Here is a 27,322-nt window from a genome sequence, read left to right on the forward strand (position 1 = left end):
AGTTTATATTAGCCTGGATTCCCCATCGATGATGTCACTGGTGGACGGGTTTCTGAACTGGAATGAGACACAGACCGAATAGAAAGAAATTGTGGCATTTTATCATGAACATTAGTGAGGAACAATTATATGAAGATAGGTTGAAAAGTGGTGAAGTGTCCCTTTAAGTCATGGTTCCCGTTGATCCTAGACCTAGAAGCACCAAAGTAAAAAAATATTTTATATCTCCTTTGAACACCTGCAGTTGATCTCCCTTTCTCTTTATTTAATTTATGAATCATTCAATCAGGATTAAGAAATGGTGATGAAAATGGTCCAGTAGTTGTGCAGTTTAAATCTAGCTGTGTCTAAGATGGAGTGTGTGTGTGTGTGTGTGTGTGTGTGTGTGTGTGTGTGTGTGTGTGTGTGTGTGTGTGTGTGTGTGTGTGTGTGTGTGTGTGTGTGTGTGTGTGTGTGTGTTGTGACTGATGACATATCTTTTTAACTTGATGAAGATCTGATCTGATTAAACTTTTTGGGAGCATTAAAGCAGAGTTGTAAGTCTTTCATAAAAAGATAACAAATCATCCCATTAGAATAAATTAATGATGTAAAACTGCTGAAGGGCAGGGGCAGGGCACTTAACATTCACGAAAGATTTTCTTCTCAGCACACAGATCAGAACACCAACTAAAGTTTACTAAACATGTTGTTAAACTGGATTATATTGACATTTTTAAGATAGCTAGGGCTGCAAATAGATTTTGTTTTAGCGATTACCGTATTCTATCGATTTTTTGTTTGATTAAACAAAATTAATTAATTATAATGATTTGGTGCACTCACCCCACCTTGTGGACCAGGAAGTGAGACCAGTGTCTGTGACATCACAGTCACAGACGTGTTTCTTGTCTCCCAAACATAATTAAGATGAGATCTGGTGGCAAAAGGGGTGAAGTGGCCCTTTATAGGGGGGCATTGAGGTGCTCTTGGTGTAACATGATAACATGTTACCATGAAGGCACTGTGGCAGGGCTATCAGGCCCTGTCACATCAGGCCCCTCTCACAGCACTGTGCCATGACCGGGTTGTCATGGTACTGGTCATTGTGCCTTCAAACTAAACAGTGAGAACATTGCTACAGCAAGAGAATAAAGTTAAGATTGACTCTGAGTTGCTGCCTTATAATCAATACATTTTAATGAGTTTACCGGTAATTAGAAACAACTGATTGTGAGCCACCAAAGTCAGACCAAGTTGAGGCTGGTGTGTCATTAGCACTGTCAGAAACTGCCCCCAATTCAAGAAATCAAAATATAAACCAGTTCTGGACAGGGCCTTTAAAACATAAACTGATTTCTGACCATGGAAAAAATTAGTAGCTTAATAAACTACATTCTCAGCATAGCATTGCCAGCAGTGCAAGTGACAGTTCCACATTTTCCCAGGCAGATCAGAGGAAGGGATTCAATTCAGCCGGGGCCTTATTTATGACAGCAGTTATTAACCACCGAGTGTGGCAACAAATCTCTGTCACTGTGCTTAATTTGTTGTGGACTTCAGAAGTGGGTGGTGAATATAGTTGTCATCCTGAGTAATATGCCTTCCTATTAGAACTAGGCACATGATATAGGAGCATGGAAGCAATTTTCAGTCAGAGACATCTGGGAGCTGAGATCTGAGCATCTTCACTATGACAGACAAGGACACCCTCAATCAATAGATGATTTAAGGACAAGGGGACCCACGTTGATAGTGGTCACACATTTTACCTTGTTATTGCTGTGCATGGGCCTAAGAATCCTGAAGGGAGTTTGTCTATAAGTTATTCTATAACTTCTAATGTTTGCTTCCATGAATACTAACAAGTGCTGTCGGTGGATGCTGACAAGTGATTAGACTCCCTTTGTCTTGACCTCTTCCATTAGAAAGGACATTTCAACATTGATTTTAAATCAGGCTATAGGAGGATTCGGGAGGAAGGGTAGAGGGATGGATTAATGAAGACTTTGAAACACTGCCACCCCCAGGCAAACACTACTCAGAATGAATACACATTGACCAGCCTGCCATCCTACTGCAAATTACGTTTTGATTTAGGAAATAACTATTCTGTGGATGGGTCGGCGCTGTTAGATTAAAAGGTGAAAATAAGAAACCATTAGAGAGCCATGGCCTTAATCAACCCTGCTCTTCCATGGCTGGTCAGAAACCGCTGCGCTAGCATCTCGGAAACAGCCATCAGTCAATTCACGTCAAAACCGTGGAAGACACTTTGGGGAACAGCCATTTTATTAATCAAATTTGAACCGTGTGTTAGTTTCTCTTTATTCCAGTGCCACACATGGTGAACACTCATGTTAAAAATAAAAAGTGACATTTTCTTTTTGTTAAAATGTATAATCATAATGAAGACAGTTAATCATATAACTCATCATAGAAACTGACATAATGACCTCACAGCATTCTTGATCAAACTCTCTGTCCAAGACTGACTTAAAGAAACAGAAAGAACAGGAAATGGGCCAGGGCAGACAGCAATAACAAAAAACTAAAACAAAAAAATCATAGGGAAAAAAACAGCTTATTATATCCACACTTCTTTTTAGATATTTATTTCCCATAGACATTACGTTTGGTTTGAAGGGGGATTCTGTTGGATTGTCTCACGTTTATTTTTTTCCCTGTAGAGGAACATCACTGCAATGCAGCAACAGTAAAACTACTGAGGAGGAGAGTGAAGCCTAATATATCATACTCCGTCGTACGGTGGTGTCGCTTGCCGAAAAAACCTAACTTGCTAGGTCAGTTTCTTTATGGCAAGAGACACCCTGGCGCAATAGAGTATATTATAGATTAAACTCGAGAGCCCTGAAGACTCCATCTAGTGCACTGAGAATAGGGGGCTCTATAGCTGGAACACACTTGAGTTGGAGTGTGGTGAAGTGCAAACCAATAGTTTCTAACTCTCCCTGTTCTAGCTAACGACATTTACCACCCTGGCAAATTAGCAGTGGTAAACTACACCTGAATACATAGCTGGAGTGTGTCCAGCCCTGTAAGTATACTCACAACATAGTTATTTTTTCATTAATACAGTACAGCATAGAGCAATAATTTTCATATAATTTTTCTCATATCTTTTTTTTTTCTTTTCATATTGCACCATCAGAGAATGGGACACAGAGAAAGATCAACAGAGACTCCATTTCCTAATCAAAACGAGATAATGTGCAAACATGACTAAGGACTTTATTAACCAAATCAATTCTTCCCTGTAATATCCACAAATAAAAGTGATTTCTCTTTTTTATATATATATTTATAGTAATAAGAATAATAAATCTTCACATTGGATCATTTCATAGTGTGACAAAATGCTTGACTGGGCTGTCCAGTCACTATCGTAATCCTCATTGTCTTTTAATTGGTCAGTCCCCATGCATCCATAGGAAATAGATTTTTTTTTATTTCTTCAAAAAAGTAACAATTTGAGAGCAGCTGAAAAGTTTGGACTGGTGTCAATTGCTTTCATTCCGAGATTTCACCCAAGTTTCATTCAGTGTTTCAGAAGGATATTCCATAGGAAAAAAATTACTCCAAATAATCATCTTCCACTTCCAGAAACAAAAGATGTCCGGATTTTTATGAAAACATTGTAGTAATGGTATTAATTGATCATTTGGTAATCAATAATTAATAATCATTAATATCTGACAACTAACAATTAATAATCACTGATTAATTATTAAGAATTAACAATAATCAATAATAAATAACGCTCCCATAGTTACTCAATTAGTTTGGCAAGCTCCGCCTGGAGTCAATAGTGATGCGTGAAATTGTCTCAAGTGAAAAATAAAAACAAAAAAACCCAAACAAGAGTTGAAAGAAAGCTCTAAAATAAATAAAAGGAGATTAGTAAAAGTGACCCCCGCCCTTGATGGAGGGGGACGTATATACAGAACTGCGTGGTGAAAGTCAGTTTACTGCACTTGAGTGTTAAGTCCAGTGTTAAGAGTGAGTTCTAGTCCCGCCCATGGGCCCCTGCTGTTATACCAGCGTGTAGGACTTTGCGTAGGGGTTGCTGGTCTGTTTCAGGTGTCCTCGTGAGTCCAGCAGGGACTCCTGAGAGGTGCTGAGCTTGGCGGCCTGGGACAGCTCTGAGCCCTCTCTGTGGGGGAGCGTGGCTGCCGAGCCAGGCTGCCACTGTGCCACTGGGTCCCTGCTGGCCTGGGGGGCCTCTGTGGGCGTAGGGGGCGCCATGCGGGAGGGTCGCTTCAGAGAGCGACTCTTCTGGGGCTCCAGACAGGCCTGGCCCATGGCCGCTCCCTCCCCACTAGCTGTCCCCCTGGACGATCCTGAGCAGGTCATACCTCGGTTCAGTAGGAAGTCCATGCGCAGGTACGGAGGCAGGTGCACCAACTCGCCACCTGCAGGGAGGAGGGCAGAGTTACAGAGGGACAGCAGAAAGGGACATTGCTCAGAAAGTCCTTGTTAAGCCAAATATAACACATTACATTTTCATATAATCATTTATTTCCACAATAGATGTCCATCAATATATTAAACTAGGGCTGCAACTATCTAATTCTTACAACTAATTATTTGTTACTTTTTTGATTATTATAAAACAAAATAATATGTACCTTTTATATACAATTATATTTACTTATATAATAATATACATCCTTACATCCTGTCCTTAAGTAAGTATGCATATGCATATGAGATTCATGGTTCACAATACATACTTCTGACACTTCCCTTAATGACATCTAATTTAACAGTAAGCTCAATTTACCTCCATTTACTAGTCATGGCATTGACAAAACCCCAGGTTGTATTGTGGCCAATCAAACTACTGTTTGATTACTGTATGTATTATTATATAATTACATTATTATTATTATTATTATTATTATTATTATTATTATTATTATTATTATTATTATTATTATTATTATTATTATTATTATTATTATTATTATTATTATGTGAGTTACCAGCACATTGTGGCTCAGGTTGTGTGATCTACCTAGCTAAAGAAATACTCCAATAATGCTGGAAAGCAATAGAGCACAACAGCCTAGTCACAACAGATCGTGACTTCAAGTCAAAGCGGCCTGATTTGTGTGTTGGTATTAGAGGGTTAATGTCAGCATTCCACTGGATGTTAACGTTTAGGCATAGAACATTTTCAGTTCATGCTGTGAGTACATCATCTGCAGTGAGGAGATTAGTATAGATTAGAACCAGAGCTTAGGCCCAAGATTTTAAAGCACTGGTTCCCCAAATCGGGTCCACAGACCACCAGGGGCCAAAATTGACTCTTATGGGTCCATTTGGTTCCATTTGTACACTCTCAGAATTAAATTAACGCAGTGTAGATTGGGGTCCCAGAGATCAAAACCTTTATCAAATGGGGGTCCACGTGGCCTAGTGTATATCAAATTGGGGGGTCTTTTAGAATGATAAAGTTTGAGAATCACTGCTTCAGAGCCTGTAGCCACCGGGCAAAGTGACCCTCTCACCAGGTCTGTGGGCCTTAGGCACAGCCATGTTCATGACCCGGCTGACATCCTGAGGCTTGGGCGGCGAGGCGGTGAAGCGGCAGATGCCTGACTCGGACGGCGTGCTGGAGGTCAGGCTGTCTGTGTAGTCGTTGGTGCCCGCCGTCATCTGCTCCGAGGAGGTGTCGGAAATGAAGCACTCGGTGATGGTGAACTTGGCGTGGCGTAGCTGCTCCTCCATCTTGGCGTGTTCGTAGGCCCTGGCCAGCTCCTCGTAGGTGGACGAGGCGCTCTCTGTCGACACCATGCTGCTCCGTGCACGGTCTGCTCACACGGCCAGTGGGTGGGGGTTAGCGGAAGGGTAAGTGGAGAGAGTTAGTAGCGGCAGCTGTTAAAGGGGTTGGGGGTTATTACACTCTGACTTATCTGAATTCTGAACCATTGTTAGGGAAGGTTAAAGTTATTGTTAAGTTGTTATATCCACTGAAAAATAGGTTTTTGAATGGATATGTCATTTTTACCTGTGTCCTGAGATGGGCTGACGCTGTAGCTGTCACTCTCCTTGTCGACGGATCCGGCGACTCTGGGAGTGGGCAGCCTCCAGTCGGTGCTGAGCGTATGTGCAGAGACCGGGGGGTGCGGGCGATTCAGGGTCCACTGGCTGGCGTAGCGGTTACGAGCGGCAGGTCCGGCTTTGGCTGTGCGACGGGCTGTGGGGTCTGAGGGGAGATGGCAGAATGATAGTTTACCTGGTATCCTATAGTTTAAATGTAGAGATTGTTATTTTAGATGTTTTGATTATATTTTTGAGACTGATGCTAGGTTCTTGGTTTACCTGGGATCCTAGTTTCGTGACGCACTACACTGTCTCTCTGCATTCTATGTATGTGATCACCTTGCTTATTGTATGTCGCTCTGGATAAGAGCGTCTGCTTGATGCCTAAATTGGTAAATTGTAATTGCAAATTGATAGAGGATTATACAGCACAGCTTATTTGAGGGACACAATTTAGAGTCCAATTTACATTATATTGACATCACGAAAGCCTATCAAGGCTGTTCAGCTGATGTGGTTATAGGTTTCATGCCTCTAGTCTAGCATGTAGTACCTTTTAAGCAAGCAGACAAAATGACTGAGCGGAATAACAATTGACATATAGCTAAGCCCGTCCCCAAACTGCTATGGTCCAATCACAGCTAAGCATAACATGGGTTAGACAAACTCTCCACCAGTAGTTTTCCTATATGATAAAACATTGTTTTAATAAAGAATTGTCACGCACATATTTTTCCAGTGCATACGGCAGGCATTGTTGACGGATTTGGAAGAGATTTTGAAGGTCTGGTTCCAAAAATGAACCAGTATTTAATGTGTAAAATCCATGATATTTACATTGGAATGAATGAGCGCGGCTGGAAGGTGTCTAAGTGGGAGTGTCTAAGTGGGAGAGGGCGGGGCTTAGCTAAAGGTGAATTACAAAAAGAAAAGTATTCAACCGCTTATATCAGTGGTTCTCAAAGTGTGGTCCAGGGACTGTCAGAGGTCCTTGAGGGGGGTTCCAAATGGACCCTTACAGTTCTCAAACTCTGAGAGTGTATGAATGGAACCAAATGGACCCATATGGGTGCATTTGGTTTCATTCGTGCGCTCTCCGAAAGATCCCGCACACTGTCAAAATAATCTTTTTTGCAAAATAACATTTTGGTCCTTTATCCTTTGGACCTTTATGATATGGAGGTCTAATAGGACCTTCTCAGTGTGCACTGGGATCTTTCTCGTGGAGTGCAATTGGTCCTTGATATAAAAACGTTTGAGAACCACTGGCTTATATGTACACAAGCACAAGCACAACAACTACATGTTTCTGTTTCAAGAGGGGGGAAAAAAGAAGGGAGTCCGTACTGGACTTACTGGTTCCAGGCCTGGCGTCAGACACATCTACCAGTGGTCCGGTGGCCTGGGACAGGGACTGGTAGTGGACTGTGTGGGTGACTGTAGAGGACTTCTGCTTCTGGGTCTCGCCAAAGTCGTTGTCGGTCAGCAACACTGTAGACCTGTCATCTGTAGCACAGCAGGATAATTATAGTTAACTAAAACTAACCAAACAACCAAAAGTAGAATTAAAAAAAAAACACACTTGTGTGCAGTGAGGGGCGCTCTTATCATCATATATCATCATACCGGTACATCATCACATTCCGTGCTCACCCAATCAAATCATCACATTCTGTGGTATACACAGACACAAAGCTGGGCAAACTGACACATTTTAATGATACAATAACTAAAACTAACTAAAATCATAGAGAATATATTCTGTTAATATTGTTAACAGAATATTGTGCTAATTGTGCAATTTTTCAAACCTTGTTGAATCTTGCCCCTGACTAATCCATATTACAATACAAATGTAACTAAGATTAAAACTAATGGAAACTAAACAAAAACTTGAAAACACACACACAATGTCCACAGAAAGATTTTTAAGGACCAACATTAGCAGGTTCATTGATTCAGTTCACCGCTTCACAAACAGAGAGAGAGAGAGCAGAGTGTTTTTCCATAGCTTCCAGGAAATAATTGGTATGCTAGCAGCATACGTACATACAGTACTATAGTGGCACATAGACACTTACCTACGGTCTCCATTGTGTCTCTCTCCTCGATGAGGAGCTGAGCTCTGGGGATGTCAATGTGCATTCTTAGGGTCTGCTGCTGTTTGTTGATTGGTTCAGCTGGACGTGTGTTTTTACTGGAGATTAGATTAGATTAGATTAACTCAGAAAAAGTGCAAAGAAGCCTTCCTTGTAGAAACAAACAGTATTATTGATTATTTCTCAGAGAGGCAATGAAGGTTCCTAGGTTTGTGCTCAGACAGAGTCACAGCCAAGGAACCACCTTCACATACAGTAAACATATCAAGAAAAGAGCAAAAGATAATAAAAAAAACTCATTATCAATTAAATCAGTTCACACTTTGTGGGTATACTGTATTGCTGAGGAGCGATAGGAGTGCAGTGGTGAGTGTAAAGTAAATTGTATGAGCGCTTCTCAACAACACTGCAAGCAGGCATACTGTGGTTCTCAGCAACACTGCAAGCAGAACTTCTGGGGGCCAAGATGATCTACTCCAAATGTTCCAAATGGCCATGCGCACTGAACGGACATGGCCCCCGACAACACTGGGAGCCAAGCAATTGGCTAGTTTGGAACTGGCATGCGTTTGGAACGGTAATACGCTTTGGAACGGGCACGCACTCCAAGCGGCAGATGCCCTACTAATTTATAATAAAGAGAATTGTTTTGGAGTTTTGCACCGCTTTTGTCATTTCTGCTATGCAATGAATAAACAAACTCAACCATTCTTACCTCATCAGCATCTCAGCCAAACTTTTTGCATCTATGAAAGTAAACAGAGACATAACGTAATTTGACATGCTATCCATGCTACAGAAAACTAGCTTAAATGTACAACTAGGAGAGATGTTGGCATCTCACCTCGGAGCCTCTTGAGCCTCTGTTCCCTCCTCCTCCTCCTCAGCACCAACAGCCCGATGAAGATCAGCACGATTCCCACCAGCACACAGGAGATGGTCACCATCATCTTCAGGCCCTCTCCACCGCCAGACCGGCCCTCCTTCACGTTTGGTGCCTTCACCAGCGGGGCAATGGTACCTGAGCAAACGTCATGAACACTTTAGGAAAGGACCGTACTGACTTTTGAATTAACCTCTTAAACCCATACTTCATTGACTGGAGTTAATAAGCACGCTTAGCTTGGGACTATTAGTCCTGTATTGTATACAGTATATGGTAATTTTGATTAAAATAAATATTAAACAGATGAAAGTACACAGAATGTTCTTTTATCTTCCTTCCTACCATCACATCACATTCAGCCTGGCAGGGTGAGCTGCTGCACTGCACTACAGTCAGCATTTGACCTCGTGCCCAATTGGCAGTAGCACCCGGTGGCCATAAACAGTGGTGAACAGCAACTAAGTACATTTACTGTACTTTATTTTACTTGAATAATTCGTATTTTGGGATACTTCACTACATTTCAAAGACAGATAATACCTACCTGACTCCACTAAATCCCAATTAAACAAGGTAAAGGGTATATTATGAATGAATCACTTAAAGGGATAGTTCAACCCATAAATTACTTTTTTCTATTGATTACTCACCCCATGGAGACTTGAAATCATGCATGTTTTTGTTTTTGGTGTTTTTCCTAAGTCAATAATTTGATGACAAGCAGTGGTTCCCTATAGAGACACTTTGTGTATCCATAGGGAACCACTGCTGGTCATCAAATTATTGGCTTAGGAATGCAACAAAACAAAAACATATCCTTATGTTTTTAGCATGATTTTGATATGATTTCAAAATCATATCCATGATTTCAAAATCATATCCATGATTTCAAAATCATATCCATGATTTTGAAATCATATCCATGATTTTGAAATCATATCAAAATCATGCTCAAAAACAAAAACATATCCATGAATTCAAGTCTCCATGGGGTGAGTAATCGCTAGAAAAAAGGTTTTGGGGGCTATTCCTTAAAGCCCTATTTCAAATATAGTGGAAAATAGTGGATCTAACCATTTCTGTTCATTTAACTCTGAGAGCGTACACATGTACATATGTACACTCTGAGAGTCCCAGACCTTCCCCTAACCCGACACTGGCTCCATTTTCGTTCGATCATTCTAAATACACTGTTTGGGGATTTAGCAGTGGGGAAGGGGTGTTCCCCCACTAAAGTTGGTATTTTGGTTACCTGTCTAAATCCCTAAAACACCTCCGTTACCCGTTACATTATGCATAGGTGTGGTTTGGGTGTTACAATAATTAAACCAATCACCGTGCCACATGCCATTGCCTTTAAGAGATCCCTTATCCATTGCCCAGTTCTATATTGCTTCATAGCCTTACGGTCTATAGCCCATGGAAGAGTGATGTGTTGCTGCCTTGAAGTCTCACTTGTGCTGCACCCGCCCCCCCCCCATTCATTTGGTATATAGATTGTGCGTGTAGGCCGTCTCTACGGAACGGTATCAAGCGAAAAGGAAAGTTCGGTAAATCGGATTAAACTCCATTTTCTGCGCTATGGGGTGATGAAACTGAACGAGCAAATGGAATCGCGCACGCTGCACAATGCCTGGCACAATGCCTGGCACAATGCCTGGCACAATGCCTGGCACAAATAACTTCTTTGACTATGCAATTATATAAACACAATGGACACAAGGAAGTGGCAAGCACTCACTTCTGCTGATTATAGGAAAATTACAAAGAGATGCAAGAGTGGAGAGATGAAGCGGACATTACCATTGCAGCCAGGTGCGCGGCGCTCTACCAAACTAATTTGGCTGCTGGCATACGGCTTACGGGTGCTTTTAAACTCCCACTATCGCCTTCCCAAATGTGTGTGACCAAAATAGCAATTTAGGGGAAAGCGTGCCAACACGCCAATGACCACACCTCTTGGCACAAATAGCGGTGTCGGCAAAATAGATAACAGGTGACGCTGGACCAAAATACCATTAAGGGACAGAGCAAGCTCCTATACTCAAAATTTTAGGGCAGCGGCTGACTTGCGGGCCGCGTCTCGGGTAACGGCCGCGACAAAAATGGAGCCCCCAGTGCTCTATATGGGCACGATGCAGGTATCATTGCTGCATAGAGCTGGCCACAAATCAGCCACAACCAACTGGAGTCAGCATAAAGTGTGGTTCTTTACTGCCTAATTCATCAAGGAAGCTGCAGTGTGTTGCAGCTGGGGCATGAAACCTGACATGAGACAGCTAGGTATAGGCAGATGAGCCCCAAGCTCTGCTATTAGAAAAATAAAATAAAATAAGGATTTATTCTGCTCTGTATTTGTCTATGCCTATTTGGATAGACGTTATAGAGGATGCACAGTTACTGGATAGGTAAGCAGTGGTGGACAGTAACAAAGAACATTTATACAGTATAAAAAAAAGACAATCATTTCAAAGACGATAATTGTACTTTTGACTCCACTACAAGCCCTATTTTTAGCATAGTTATACTTTTGCATAGTTAAAGGGATATTTCACTTTCAAATAAAATAAACCAAAACTCATGGCCCCCTCACCCAGCAATGTTGTTGGAAGGTTATCTTTGGGCAAAAAAAGGGGGATAAGTTAATTTCCCAAAACAAAAGAAACAAATCCACTCTAGGCACTTCAAAGCTTTAATAAAAAGGAGAGTTCACGATGGATCAGCTAACATTCTCCAAGTCCTGGAGAAGTAATGCTAATTAAAATTGTATGGTCATCATTTATAGTACATGGAGATTACTCACTGCCATCGTAGCTGAGTGTGGCAAACTTGACCCTCTTCTCAGCAAAGCCGGCACTGTTGTAAACCTTCATCTGAAGCTCGTACCAGGTGGCCTCCTGCAGGTCATACAGGATGTAGCTCTTGGTCAGTGATGTCCGCTGAGCTGTGGTCCACGTGGGAGATTCCACGGCGCGATACTCCATGGTGAAGGAAGTGATGGGGCAGCCGCCATTGTTCCAGCCGTTCAGATTGAGTCTGACGCGGGTGGCATTGATACTGGTGAAGAGCTCCTGGTCTTTGGAGTACTGAGGCTCTGTGAGGCAAAGGGAAGTGAGCATTAAAGACAGCAATTCTTTAACAAATACATTATACAAATACATGTTCAGTAATGTAATTGTATAGTAATATTAGTAATTCAAAATTATTCAAAATGTCAAGATAAAAAAAAAAGAAAGCTCAAAAGTATCAGATGTACAAGCTTTCAGTGCGGCTTGTACATCTGTGAGCTTGTATATCCACAATAGGCTAAAATCTAAAACGCTAAAATCTAAAATGACACAGATGCTTTCCCGGTTTTAATGGTTAAAAGTGTTACAATTCACATAGTAATTGTTGCTATAGAGTGTTTGTTCTCCCCGTCTCTAAGGATACCAATTTTATCGAATACAGGATAAATGTAACAATATAAAATTGAAGCTGATTTTCCTGGTTGGATGAAATTGTTGACCCACCCGGAGAGACAGGGAAACCACTGTCACTTAATAAAGCCTCTATAGCAATAACAAAACAAAAAAAAAACATGTCTCGCTGTCTTGAAAGAAAATTATTTTCTCATACCTTTTCCATGCGTTTTTGCTTCAATGATCTCACTGATGCGTCCCGGCCCCACTGCATTCTGGGCCGTGAGGGTGAACTTGTACCATGTGCCACACTTTAGGTTCTCCAGTCTGTACGAGCGCTCACTGGGACTGATTGGAAAGTTGCCCCATTGTTCACTATTGTCCTCTGAGTACTGCAGTATATAGCCTGGAGGAAACACGGGGGAATTATACAAAGATATTTGTATTATATATATTTATATTTTATTAGAAACATGCACAGCGGTGTAAAGTAACTAAGTACATGTACTCAAGCACTGTACTTAAGTACAATTTTGAGGTATTTTTAGTATTTCCAGTTTTCCATAGGCCTACTTTTACTCCACGACATCTCCACTACATCCACTCCACTACATCTCAGAGGAAAGTTTAGTAACTAGTTACTTTGTAGATTTTGCGTATTATTACAAAACACACTAACCACTACAGCCCTATATATATTTCGGCCGTTTGAAAATAGCCGATCTACAAGCTCACAATACACTTTGAACTTTTGAAATGGGACATTCTGCACAATGAGTACTTTTGGTACTTTTGGTTCTACTTGTAACAGAGTATATGTTGCAGTATTGATTGCGACAGCAAGTCGCACTTACTATGCAAACCTGCAGGAAGCCTGTAATGCTCAAGCCTGTCACACGCTTCCGTCACACGCTCTTCATGTAATGCTGCACACACACAACACACGGGCGACACGCCACTACACATACTATGCAAACGTGCAGGAAGCACGCTTCATGTAATGCTTCCGCTCTTCATGAAATGCTGCTAGCCACCTCTCAGCTACTCAGCTCCGGAGAAACAGCAGAGCGCTAAGCAACCCCACATTAAACCAGGACATGTCGCATCACGACTTTTGCTTATTCCTTCTAGATCTCTGTATATAAAATATAGCTAACTCGTCGAATCTCTTAGTTACATCAATATTGTTCTTATAAAATAGTTGGTTTGTGCCTAAGTATTAAGATTATAAAGATCGCTTTTGTCAACACACAATGTTTCGCACACACACACATAATGGCTTCACTCGTGCCAGACTCGTGCCAATCCTTGCCAACGATTTGTATGATTCCGAAGTGGTCTATACTCTGTGAAGTGTATATTTCCGGGTGCTTTGCACAGCCTTTGCTTCAGACCTGCGGTCGCTTCTCGCCTTGGCTTTAAGGCGTCTTACGGGTACTTTTACTTAAGTAAAACATGCGAGTACCTCTTCCATCACTGAAATAGAGCCATGACAAAAGGTGAGGTATTGTGTTTCATGTCTGACCTCTAATGGAGCTGCCTCCGTTGTCTCCTGGGATCCAGGACAATGTGATTGAGGTGGTGGTTGTCTTTGTCACTGTGAGACGAGGCTGGTCTGGAGGAACTGCAGAAGAGACAACAAACACAACACGTGACGAATGACTGCAAGTAGTTAGACATTTCATTCATGAGTTAGTCAAAAGTAGACTTGCTGCTTACCTTGAACCTGCAGGTTGAGGACAATCTTGTCAGGTCCAAAGTTATTACTGGCCACACATGTGTAGTTCCCAGAATCCTCTGCCTTCACTGTGCGTATAACGAGGCTGCCATTACTGTGCACACTGCGTCGGCTGTCAATCACAACAGGTGTCGGCGTCCCATTGCTGAAACATAAATGTACTTTTTGAGATAACTTGGTTCTCTGCCAGAAGACTGAGCATCTACTGTTTCTATCTGTCATATGGTCGCTGTCAGACTGACCTTGTATCTCCATAATTCAAATGTTTTTTCCAGTCTAATTCAACGCGTGGCATCGCGACACATTGTGAAATTTAGATCTGCTACTTTCGCTTTCCAAAACATTTTGAGAGTGAAAGTGGTGAAGTGTGTCCATTTAACAAATAATAATAATAATAACTACATTGGATCCACCGGAACATTTTTTTTCTTTCTTTTTTTTCTTTTCTCCAGAAAAGTAACAGTTTGGACATACAGTACAAGATTTCCACCCAATAGTGACAATATATATTTGAGGCATCTTTTACGGTTAAACCACAGCTCTGTACTCACTTTTCCTTCAACCACTTGATGGTGGGGGCGGGGTCACCCACGGCTTTACAAGGCAGCACAATATCCCTCATCCAGGGGGTGGTCACCGTCCGGTTGAAAGTCAGGATGCGGGCCGGAGCTGCCACAGTGCATAAATACCACATTTAGCCCCCTATGCATTAAAAGCATTTAAAAGATAACAACAAACCCTGTGTTTAACACTTGAGCATACTGTACTTGTAGGGGGAAGGGAAGGGGGTCGGTGGGTGACAGACAGCTACAGACACAACTGACACAGTCCTGGGTAGCCATAACCAGCCTAAAGTGTAGATCTGCGCTCAGAGGAGTGCACTTTTAAATGAATACTTGTAATGGGCTCACCATCTTTAAACTGATCAGATATACAGTACAGCAGTTTAACTAGACTAGGAGACAGTAGGGTTAGTGTGTTTATTCCATTTGTACTGTGGACTGGGGAGGAGGGGACATTCATCACCCAGATCTCAGAGCGGATGTGAACAACCTGATAGGAGGTGAGGGTCTCGACTGCAGCCACTCCAGGGTCTATCTCCACTAATAATCAGCTTATCAGGTCTCACCAAGCATGTAAAGAGCTGACAAGGCCAAGCAATGTGCTATTTACATGCAGTTATTGACGCTTGCCCACATGCTTTTCTCATAAAGAGATAGTGGGAATGAGCTACTTTTTCAATCTCAAGGTGCGTTTAGCGATGGTGTCTGGATGTGGGGGTAGGGTTGTGGATTGACAAGAACAACATTGAATCTTGGATTAAAATCCATGCAATGCTCTCAGATATTCTGGGTTTAAGGCTTAAAAGTTTGTATTTGAAATTCAGGTTCAATATGTTTTAAATGAAAGGGTATGGTAATTGTGACCAACTCTCTCCTGAAGCTATAGCTAATGGCACTGAAGTGGAGGCTGCTGACTCTGTTCTATTTATTCAACCAGGGAGGATGAACACCCAAACATACAAATCATTCTGGGAAATTTCCCCCTGTGCAATGTGCTGTTATATTAGAATGTAAACTGATTGATGACCGTGAATGACAAATAAATGGCGTAGAAAAGGCACGCTACTTGAGAAGTGGGCAACTTGATTAGGCCATGGACCCCCATTTAAAATAAATCTGTCCTATAGATCCTGACATGAACAGATGTTTTGGTTTAAAGTAAATTAAATTGTTAGTAGTGACATTTAGACATTAACATACATTTGTCAGGGGATCCCCAGGAAACCCCTCCAGGACCCCACTTTGAAAACCACTGACTTAGGGTAAAACGTGACTTGTGATTTTAAGCAATAGCAGGAGATCAATGTAAAATCATTATGCAATAAATCTAACCAGTTAAACTCTATATTTGTTGATCGGGGTGACCCAGGGGTCTATACTTGGTCCATTCCTTTTTCCCGTTTACATTAAATCTATTCTGCCAAAACATTTTGCAGAATGTTTGCCTAATATGGCATGCCCAGGCCAGAACAGGGACTGTAAGGGTTTAGAGTTTAAGTCGTCAATCATACAATTGACCCATTAGCAGCCTTCTGATTGGTCCCTGTGACTCCTTGACTCACTGACCAACCAGTAAGCCCTTTCGCACAGCAGTGGTTGTTTATACTGAGTTTGCTAAACATGCGAAAGATATCTAGTTTTTGGAGAAAGAAAAACATGGTGTTGGTGTGTTCCTTTTTACTAAGACCAAGTTGAACATAAGTATTTAATACATTAAATATCAATACGAGGCAACTTTTTTCAATGGAGAGAGTGGATTGTTGTCCAAACAAGCAACAGCCACCAATGGGCATGAAGACGGGCGTGACCTCGGACCGCAGGACTTGACAAAGGATGGGTCAATTCTGACTAACAAAAATCCTCAGAGCTCCGACTTACCCTCTGCCATGGGTTTGACAGTGATGACGTCGCTACCGTTTCCGCGGCCTGCGGCGGTGACGGCCACCACCCAGATGCTGTACTGCCGGTTTCTGCTCAGGTTGGGGATGCGGTAGAAGAACACGTCCGGGGCGGCTTCGAACTCACTGCTTACCTGAAGGAGAGACAGAGAGAGATAGAGAGAGGACGAATGTTAGGTGTTATCCTAATTCATCATCATCATATCATAATATCTCATAATAACAGAAATGTATACAATGTCTAGAAATCTAATTCTATCCTTGCTCAAAATTGAAAGCAGAGAGGATACAGGACTGAACTTTCCTGGGACTGATACTTTGTTGTTACTTCAAACTACACAGAAATACATTCTTCTCCCATCAGATAAGCATTGTACATCTCCCTGATCCTCCACTGTATTAATAGCGCCACTTTTCTCCTAAAATTTAGGATGTGTTTAGTCTCTCAAACAAGTATGCCACTCTCTGAATGCTACTGTACATAGTTTGTTATTTCCGTTCACAAAAATATATTTGAAAATGTATTAAAGGACCACATGTGGGCAGTTCAGAAACCCGTCCACCAGTGACATCATCGTTAGGCAGATCTTTTTAAAACAATATTATTTTTACAAAAATGTTTAGATTTGTATTATCGTGAGAACGACGGCTTCCATTTTCGCATTAGGACTAGAAAGCCTGCAGTTTCTATTAGCTTGGATTCCCCATCGATGATGTCACTGGTGGACGGGTTTCTGAACTGCCCACAGCCCATATGAGACACAGACTGAGTAGAAAACAATTTTATCATGATTATTAGTGAGGACCTAGTATATGAAGATAGGTTGAAAAGTGGTGAAGTGGTCCTTTAAGCAGCAATCTATACACTCTGACTAATTAGATTTATAGTAGGACACATTTGCACCACAGAAAGTGGAATGTCCTGGACGGTTAGCTCAACCGTCTGGGCACCTAGGCTGCCAAGCCAGCCGGACGGCGTGCCGTGGGTTCGACTCCCGAGCCCGACGGCCTTTGCCGTGTGTCACTCCCCATCTCTCTCCCCCTTTCCTGTCTAATTACTGTACCCTATCAATAAAGGCAAAAAAGAAAATAAAGTTGAATGTGACCACCTCCAAGCCCCCAAGGAAGTGGGGGAAGGTCATCCGCTTGACTCCCTTCTCATTTTCTGTTTAGGCGGAAGTATTTTATTTGGAAATTGTGTGAGCCAACAGTCTGGCTCGAGAGCTAGTATGAGTTAAATGCTCAATGGACAAACTTACTTACTATGAGCAAATGTACTGTCAAAAAATAACCCCTTACCGTGGGATGAGGGTTGGAGCAGAACACTGTGTATTTTCTAATGATGCCATTGACTTTGAGAGGAGGCAGCCAGGACACAAACACTACTGAATTAGACGCTGCCGCAGCTTTCACTCCAGCTGGAGGACCAGGGACTGAATGGAAACAAAAGAGACAGATCAAACAGTGTGAATATCGTTGCTGCCGGGCAACGATATAACTATACTTCATCATGCTTGGTGTAGAGTTGTAGACTGTGGGGTTTACCATGAGGGGAACCCAAATGAGAAATGAAACATGTGCTAAACTTTAACTTTGAAGGTTCATTTTGCTTTACCATCCTCCTTGGTGCGCGTGTAGATCTGCTCACTGCGAACCCCATCGCCAGCTCTGGTGAAGGCCAACACCTGGATGCTGTAGTTGGTGTACTTTTCCAAACCATCCAGATCCAAGGAAGGCTTGGAGGTGGTCACATTCCTGATCTCACCCAGCTCTGAGAAACACAAAGAGTTTGTGTGGAAGAGTTTACTGAGAGTATTCTAGATTAAAGGCCAATGTCAAAGACAGTTTGTAATTGTGAACTAGTAGAACTACTCTATAAATATCAATTTGAGAATACAAACATGACACAGAACGTTATATACAGTACTGTAGCCTACTTTTTATGTAGTGTCTGAGGTGTACAGTATGTAGTGTGGCGTGTCTTGTAATCAATGACACAATTCTGAATTCAAGATCTGCTCATGGTACAGTTGTTGGCCCTCATTTATCAATGGAGTGTAAATTCTGCCTTAAATTCGAGCGTGGTTTTTGCCATACATTCATGTCGGCATTTATGAAGTGATCGCAAACGCAAACAGCTGATCCTTGCGTAATTTCGGTCTTAGCGTTGAAAAATGTGACGGCTGAAATCAATCTGGCACGCCCTATAAAATCAAACCTCACCCTAATTTTTGCGACATGAATAACTGGAATACGACCAAACAACATAGGGAAAGAAGATGGAAAGCCAATAAGAATTAAGAAAAGAGTTTCCAAGCAAACACCTCTCACCCCACTGCCTGTCATGCCCCCCCCCCCCCCCCCCCCCCACACACACACAGACGCACGCCTGAGCACACATGCAACTTGCAAGCCCAACTGTGTGTTGTATATTAAATAAATAAAGATATATTAGTGAACGAACACCTGAACCATGAATGAAATAATAAATAGCTGCAGGACTACGCATTGTCCATTCCTTTCGTTGTTGAATAACACCATCACATCCCATCGTCATGATTGGATAAGTTTGGACGTGCACAGCCCTGGCACAGCCACACGCACGCTGCTGTTTGCAAAAAATTAAATAAAGGAGTGAATCTTCTCCTCTGTCACTGTGTCCTCTGTTACTGTGGTCCGTGACACCACGTTTATGAGTCATGACAGATAGATAGCCAGTGGTGGCTGTCAATTATATGAACATTTATGGAGTGACTGATTATTATATGAATGAACTGGTGTGTGGTCGTGGGTTAACCTATATCTCACGGCGGTAACGGCATCCGCCACTCATGAACCCACTCATCCCTGCAGTGGATCACGTTACTGAGAGTTTGCGAGTGGCGGATGGCATTACCGCAGTTATATCTCCCAATCGGCACAGTTGACATGCGAGCGTCGCCTTGGGTTTATCCTTAAACGAGGACGAGACAAGGAGATAACTCCAGAAAGACATGGGCCTACTGTAGATTACAGTAGCCTACCCACGTTGGGAGACGTCAGCTGCAGCAGTCTCTCCAATGCCTCTCCATATCATGAAAATAGACAGCACAGGCTGCGCGAGGGTCTCCCAAAATCCTCGCATGTATGCGCTCATCCACTGTTTAAATGGCTTAAGTAACTCTAACTTGCAACATTGTTTTTAATTGCGCAATTTGAATTGCTTGTACACTTGGAAATATCCTACCAATTTCATATGACATTCCTTTACAATTATTTATTGTATAATGTATAATAATAATTTATTCGTTTTATATACATTTTAAGAATAACATTTGAATACATATGTTTAGATGCCTGTACAGCCTGTCAGTTGGTCAGTCAATGCTGCTCCGCTTGTCTACGACAGAAAAACAGGTGTAGGACAAAGCCTACGACAGCTCCCGACCTGACATGATATTTGGCGTGGCATACGCCCAAGTTACGCTGGAATGATAAATGCCGAAAGTTGCGATGATTCCGGCGTACGGCCCATTTTTGGGCGTACGCCATATTGATAAATGAGGGCCTTTAACTCTAAACTTGCTCTTATTTGCTACAGCTTGAGCTGTATTTTTTTATTGTTCATATCAATACTGTAAACTAAGTGATCTTCTTACATCTACAATATATTTTTTTCAAACTTTAGATTCATTCACATTGTTACAAATGTCACCAGTCGAGTAATTTTTCCACAAACAAGGCATGCATTTCTTCAAAGGGCTTGCATCTCCCTCTACTGGTGAAAAAGCTCAAGTTTACACATCTATAATCTGATAAATTTGAAGATTCTTACCACAAACTCTTAGAATAAAACCCATTATAAAACGTTTATAATATAAATAGGAATAATATATAAAGGAACTATATACATTTTATACAGTTTCCCTATTCAAATAATGGTATAATAAATGGCATGCATTATGCACTTGACATAAACTAAATATTGAGATACCCTCGTCCATATTGTGTACTGTATTGCTGTGTTCCTGCAGGGCATGGGATGCCAGTATATTTAAACTGGTTGCAATGTTAACAGCAGGCTTGGCAGCAGACCTGCCCAGTCGGTTGTCAGTTATTTTCTCCCTTCATATCAACAACACTCCTACCTTCTACACCCTACTAACACTCATCTACACCCAGTAGGTGATTTGTTGGGGACGGCCCAAGTCTTGCGGGTGCTGTTGGCGGCGCTGTATGTTTTTGTGCAAGACTTGCCCATATCTACTGCCACTGCTCTCTATGTTATTAGGGGATGAATAGGAGGGGTGGCAGGTTGGGTTTGATTTCAAAAGAGTATCATGACACAAGAATCCCAGAGGATAGTTATTAGCTAGACACTTGAGGGTGGTGTTGCATGTTGAATAAAACAGACATGATGTCATTTTAAAGCTAAACAGTACACACAAATATATTTTGGAAACAATTTAAGGTAAGTCGTTACAGAAACTTGATTCAGTCAGCACCAGCATTGTATTTTTTATTGTACTTGTCTTGCCAATGCAGAGCAAAGCAAATCAGTGCTCATAGCCAGGTAAAAGAGTGCATCTGATTGCACGGTGTGTGGCGGTTAGGAAGCTGAACTCTGGTGTTCTCATCCAATCACAGGATCAGACACTCACAGCCCCCTTTCACAAAGGAATATGTTGTTATATTGTTTTAAAAGGTATTGATATTACCTTTAAGGTGTGGAACACAGCATGACATGCTCTTGAATTGTAATTATGTTGGCTTCCAAACATTATCACAGACAGATCGTCTGGAGCCTTTTTATGAATTATGACAAACATATGATTAAGTGTTTCAATTATTTAACTGAATCATCGACTGGTAATAATCCTACTTCCTTCATATGTAGCCTACCTGTTCTATATGGTTAATATAGAACAGGTACATCATTTTGCTGTCAAGGGTCGGCCATATTATAATAGGGCCTACTGTAAAAACCAACCACATCACACCTTATCTTATGTGGGTTTTCCCTTTCGGACTTCGGTAACAACATTGACTACAAATATAGGCTATATTATGCCAATAATAACATAAATTAAACCAGACTTTTCTTTGACTGCTTTACAGAATAGTGAGTTTTCAGACATTGACTTTGCTTACTTTGGGGGCCCCAAATGGCAGGGAGAGGTAACTGTTGTGATGCTCATGCCACTGGCTGAACCGACCACTGAAGCTCCTAATGGTAAATCTACATCAATTTAATCAGGGTCTGATGGTCTGTCACATCTAACCCTTGGCCTTAACCACTTTCAAGTTTTGAATCTCTTACGTGATTTAAATTGATAAAATACAAATGCATATAGTGCAGCTTAAAATGATATTTTATAACAATGTCCCATCTGTGTACAGTAAATGATTGCTAATGGTGCAGTCCAGGGAAGGCCCTGGTCTTCTATGGACTGTTACCATGCAAACTAGTCGTAGCTGTCAGGCCCTGAGCAGTCATATTCCACAGACTGGGCAATGAGATGTGACAGTCTGGGGGTCAAAGGCAGCCCTGCTGTCACAAGCCATCCAGCTGACATGTTGGAGTGTTGAGTGGGATTTATGACTTCTAGACCAGTGGTTCCCAAACACTGGGTCGGGACACATTTTTATGGTTGCGAAATATCCTTTTCATTTACGTTTGCTTCAATTAATTTTATGTTTTTCAAAAGATTTAAAGACGTTTAAAACATTGTTTTAAAGACGTTTAAAACATTTTCAAACAGATTTAAAGACGTTTAAAACGTTTAAAACACTGTACAGTACCTGATGGAGGTACAGTACTGTACTGTACTGTACTGTACTGTACTGTACTGTACTGTACTGTACTGTACTGTACTGTACTGTACTGTACTGTACCTCCATCAGGCAGGTTAGTGATGGTACTGTATGTGAGGTGGTGGTATCATTATGCGTATGAGTTCTGTACTGTACCTCCATCAGGCAGGTTAGTGATGGTACTGTATGTGAGGTGGTGGTATCAGTATGCGTATGAGTTCTGTACTGTACCTCCATCAGGCAGGTTAGTGATGGTACTGTATGTGAGGTGGTGGTATCATTATGCGTATGAGTTCTGTACTGTACCTCCATCAGGCAGGTTAGTGATGGTACTGTATGTGAGGTGGTGGTATCAGTATGCGTATGAGTTCTGTACTGTACCTCCATCAGGCAGGTTAGCCCAGTAGATCAACCTGAAGCCCAGCAGGTTGCCGTTGAGGGCCTCTTTGGGAGGGGTCAGCCAGGACAAGGAGATGACCTCTGGTAAAGTGGCCGTGGCCTGCATGTTCTCTGGGGCACGGCTGGGCACTGGGGGGGGGGGGGGGGGGGGGACAATGGGAGAAAAACACATGAAATCAACAGACATAAATGGGCGTTGTGTAAGAGTATGGGTTCTGATTACCTCAAGGCAATTCTTCAACTTCTCCACTAGGTGGTGGTATATACTTACTTTAGTTTCCCATATGAAACCATGTTGGCACATACGTACAGTTGGAGTAGTGTTTCTCAACAGGGGTGGTTCAATACCACAGGGGGCATTGAGAGAACATTGGGGGGCACTGGAAGCAATGTTTTTGAAAGGGGGGCACCAAGGTGCTGTTTGGGGGGCTTAGTGCCATAGTTTTGTACTTTTTCTGTTTTGTATGTGTCTATAGAGTTGACATTACTCTAATAGACCCCTGGGTGTGGTTATAATATTCAAATATGTCTTCCCTGTGTATTTAAGGGTTCTTTCTGAAAGCTGAAAGCCTTTGAGTCAAAAAAGGCCCAATTGAAATACTACTGGCCAATCACAGCGCGTCTTTTCCGGGAGCTTTATTGGCATGAGAAAACAAACGTTTACATTGCCTGTCTGATTGGCCTACCGAACATCCCCTTCTGTTACGCACGCAGAAGCTTGGCAAGCTCGGGAAAGCTTGCCTCCATGTCCATGTCAATAGGCCTATCTCACAGCCCCCTTTCCACGCGCCCTTCCGGTAGCTAGTGGTGTCATTTTTTTTTTTTTAATGTTTTTTTTTGTGGCTTTCGCCTTTATTTTATATTTTTTATGGAGGGACAGACAGTAGGCTGACAGGAAATGGGGAGAGAGATGGGGGGATGACATGCAGTGAAGGCCGTCGGGATCGGGAGTCGAACCCACGGCACACTGCCAGACTGGATTGCCAGCCAAGGTGCCTGGACCGCTGAGCCACGGCCCAGGCCAGTGGTGTCATTTAACATTAGCATTTACACGTTTTTTTCTCTGGAGAATCTAAATACATTTCCTAATGTAAAAATGTGACAGACCAATATTATTATGAAGCAAACAAGATGGTAAATCAGCTCGGACAGATAGAACAAACCTTACCTTGAGAAAACAAAAGTTGTAGACTTCTTAAATTACCTCTGTTAACATGTAGTGTCTATGGAGTGACGTCACGCTATCACCACTAGCTCCGAAAGGGGGCGTGGAAATTCTGTGAGATAGGCCTATGCCCATGCCTCCCGAGAGAGACACATGCCCGAAGGAGGCGAAGGAGGCGTCTACCTTTTTATGTCTATGGATACAACAACAGCTGTGGGCACGGCTTCAGTTCAGGTGGGTGGTGCTAAGGTGAAAACCAGGTATACTTAATGAACTAAATCAGAGAACCACTGGATTCTCAAGCTTCCTCCTACTGGAATTGTAATCTCTGATCTCAGATTCTGCTAGTAACAGCACAACAAAGTGGGTTCCCAGATTGCATGACCTGTACAGCCTACAGGTCTGTTACAGCTGTGCTCCATACATTACTGACCAAGATCTGTTTGATACTTTAAGCATTTCTCAAAAATAGCAGAAATGACCGATTTACAAGCTCACAGCACAGCATTGTGACCGCATCTGCTAGTTTAGAAAATGTTTAACGCTCGTTAATTACAAATAGTTGCGGTCCAGTTCTTCTCTCAGTGATTGGTTGGATTTTCATGTGTACTCACCGTCCTCCAGTGTGGTAGCGGCTACCTCCGTGGAGGATGGCCCCGTCCCAGCGCTGTTGCTGGCCTGCACCACCACACCGTACTGGGTGAACTTCTTCAGGTTGTCCAGCACCAGGCTCTCCGCGTTGTCCCCGGTGGTCTCCATGCTGATCACACTGAACTGGTAGTTCCCCCCGGAGCTGTACTCCCTGTAGCCCACCTGGTAGCCTCGAATGGCCCCGTTCTGGAGGTGTTTCTTTGGTGCCTGGAGGCAGGAGAAGAGGAGACGGAGGGTATCGGTGCTGTCGTGCAGAAAGCTTGTATCTCCATAATTCAAACATGTGTAATTGGACTAATGGGGCCAAACGATTTAAAAGCATACTTTTGATTAATTTAACAAACTAGAGTGGTGCCCATGGGGCCTCTACTGCCGTGCCCGTTGGGCACTTGCCTACTTGGAACGATGCAAGTTAGAAATGCATGCCCCACCAAGATATTATGTCTGTGTCCCTTTTATGCCCATATATGGAGTTCTTTGTCAGACATGCCCAAATATGGAGTATATGCAGACGTCAGAATGATGTCAGAACAGGCCAGCTCCATATATGGACCCTAGGCAGGGGCCCAGTCCAGAGCCCGGGCAGAGGCCTTTTTGGGGCGGTTCTGGACAACCGCGGGCACTGCACCCCCTGCGGTGGTGTTGCACGTGTGTGTCAAATTTGAAGTCGGTGGGGTGAACGGTTCTGGAGTTACGTGGATTACACACAGACAGACAGAGACATGGTGCATTTAGATAAGATAATAATATATCTATAAATCATTTTAAAACATTTTGCCATGGACCACCTGTAATTATGCTATGGTGGACCACCGGTTGAGAAACAGTGCTGCAGGTGGTATCATCTTACCCTCCAAGTGACTCGGATGCTCTGAGAGGAGAGGGCCTCCAGCTGCACCTCCTGAGGTGGTCCGTCAGGAGCTGATAGAATAGAACATAGAGCAGTGAGTTTTCATGTCAAGGACCCCCAAAATGATACCGTTCTGCTGTCGGGCAGAAACCTCTTGTCTCCATATCTATCGATTTTGTTGGGTGGAAACATCACAAAAAAAGAAAACACATCCAAAACTGTTACTTTTCAGGATTAGAATTCAAAAATATCTTTGCCGTGTTTGGCGCTTGTAGATGTGCTACTGTGATGCTGTAGTACGATCAGGATTAGATGTGCTACTGTGATGCTGTAGTACAATCAGGATTAGATGTGCTACTGTGATGCTGTAGTACGATCAGGATTAGATGTGCTACTGTGATGCTGTAGTACGATCAGGATTAGATGTGCTACTGTGATGCTGTAGTACGATCAGGATTAGATGTGCTACTGTGATGCTGTAGTACGATCAGGATTAGATGTGCTACTGTGATGCTGTAGTACGATCAGGATTAGATGTGCTACTGTGATGCTGTAGTACGATCAGGATTAGATGTGCTACTGTGATGCTCTAGTACGATCAGGATTAGATGTGCTACTGTGATGCTGTAGTACGATCAGGATTAGATGTGCTACTGTGATGCTGTAGTACGATCAGGATTAGATGTGCTACTGTGATGCTCTAGTACGATCAGGATTAGATGTGCTACTGTGATGCTGTAGTACGATCAGGATTAGATGTGCTACTGTGATGCTGTAGTACGATCAGGATTAGATGTGCTACTGTGATGCTGTAGTACGATCAGGATTAGATGTGCTACTGTGATGCTGTAGTACGATCAGGATTAGATGTGCTACTGTGATGCTGTAGTACGATCAGGATTAGATGTGCTACTGTGATGCTGTAGTACGATCAGGATTAGATGTGCTACTGTGATGCTGTAGTACGATCAGGATTAGATGTGCTACTGTGATGCTGTAGTACGATCAGGATTAGATGTGCTACTGTGATGCTGTAGTACGATCAGGATTAGATGTGCTACTGTGATGCTGTAGTACGATCAGGATTAGATGTGCTACTGTGATGCTGTAGTACGATCAGGATTAGATGTGCTACTGTGATGCTGTAGTACGATCAGGATTAGATGTGCTACTGTGATGCTGTAGTACGATCAAGTAGACGTGGAAAAAAACGGAGATTGGAGGTTTCTGTCCAACAAGCAACGATCTACTCCCTTTTCTGTTAAGGCAGCATTTGTGCAGGATATACAGTAGTGTACTGTAGTGATCTGAATCCTTCCTGCCAGAGTGGATTTCACTTTAACAAATAGGACACATCATGTTTATGGAGGAGGAGGTTTGTGTGGATGATTGAGGGGCGAGGAGGAGGAGGAGGAGGAGTGCTCTATTTGGGGTAAAAGCCAGGTTGGGGGATGGGCAAGGGCCCCGACCCTCACTCTATTGACCACAGTGTGACATTTACTACTGGGGCCGCTAATTGAAAAGTTCTGCTCTGAGTGCAGGGTCAGCGTGTGTTCAATAATGCAAACAGAGGCAACGGAGCTGATGTCACTGGACTGTAAATGAATTGACTTGGCTGACCTCCGGCCCTCCCTTCGTGATTTAGGATGTCGAGCACTATAACTATAATGTATCAGTCACCATTGTCTTTGTTATAGACTAGTTGTGGGGCGGACTCTGGCATCCACTTGACTTGGAACTATTTTTAAAACTAAAGTCTTATACTTATAGTTAGTGTTTGGTGTGAACTGCCCTTTATAATTTACTTTGTCGTACAGCGGTGTCCTGCACC

General features: G+C 42.5%; 1 protein-coding gene across 2 annotated transcripts in view; it reads right to left on the minus strand.

The window, feature by feature from the left end:
- Positions 1–2,248: 2,248 nt before the first annotated feature.
- The window catches only part of dscama (Down syndrome cell adhesion molecule a), a gene marked incomplete at its 5' end in the record, with an annotated part of 124,708 nt that continues 99,634 nt past the window's right edge, over positions 2,249–27,322 (minus strand). Inside the window, 18 exons of one of the 2 annotated variants that reach the window (XM_079507391.1) lie at positions 2,249–4,412; positions 5,514–5,816; positions 6,014–6,211; positions 7,405–7,554; positions 8,130–8,245; positions 8,863–8,893; positions 8,992–9,168; positions 11,837–12,127; positions 12,652–12,840; positions 13,960–14,058; positions 14,154–14,317; positions 14,724–14,841; positions 16,614–16,767; positions 17,933–18,066; positions 18,249–18,404; positions 22,808–22,954; positions 24,605–24,848; positions 25,492–25,562. In XM_079507391.1, coding sequence (XP_079363517.1) covers positions 4,033–4,412; positions 5,514–5,816; positions 6,014–6,211; positions 7,405–7,554; positions 8,130–8,245; positions 8,863–8,893; positions 8,992–9,168; positions 11,837–12,127; positions 12,652–12,840; positions 13,960–14,058; positions 14,154–14,317; positions 14,724–14,841; positions 16,614–16,767; positions 17,933–18,066; positions 18,249–18,404; positions 22,808–22,954; positions 24,605–24,848; positions 25,492–25,562 — 3,122 coding nt within the window. In that variant the 3' untranslated portion in view covers positions 2,249–4,032. Of the gene's footprint in view, positions 4,413–5,513; positions 5,817–6,013; positions 6,212–7,395; positions 7,555–8,129; positions 8,246–8,862; positions 8,894–8,991; positions 9,169–11,836; positions 12,128–12,651; positions 12,841–13,959; positions 14,059–14,153; positions 14,318–14,723; positions 14,842–16,613; positions 16,768–17,932; positions 18,067–18,248; positions 18,405–22,807; positions 22,955–24,604; positions 24,849–25,491; positions 25,563–27,322 lie in introns of both variants that reach the window. The other variant, XM_079507390.1, reaches the window with a different exon arrangement.

Source organism: Electrona antarctica (genome assembly GCF_951216825.1).
Source record: "Electrona antarctica genome assembly, chromosome: 8".
NCBI classification, from domain to species: domain Eukaryota; kingdom Metazoa; phylum Chordata; class Actinopteri; order Myctophiformes; family Myctophidae; genus Electrona; species Electrona antarctica.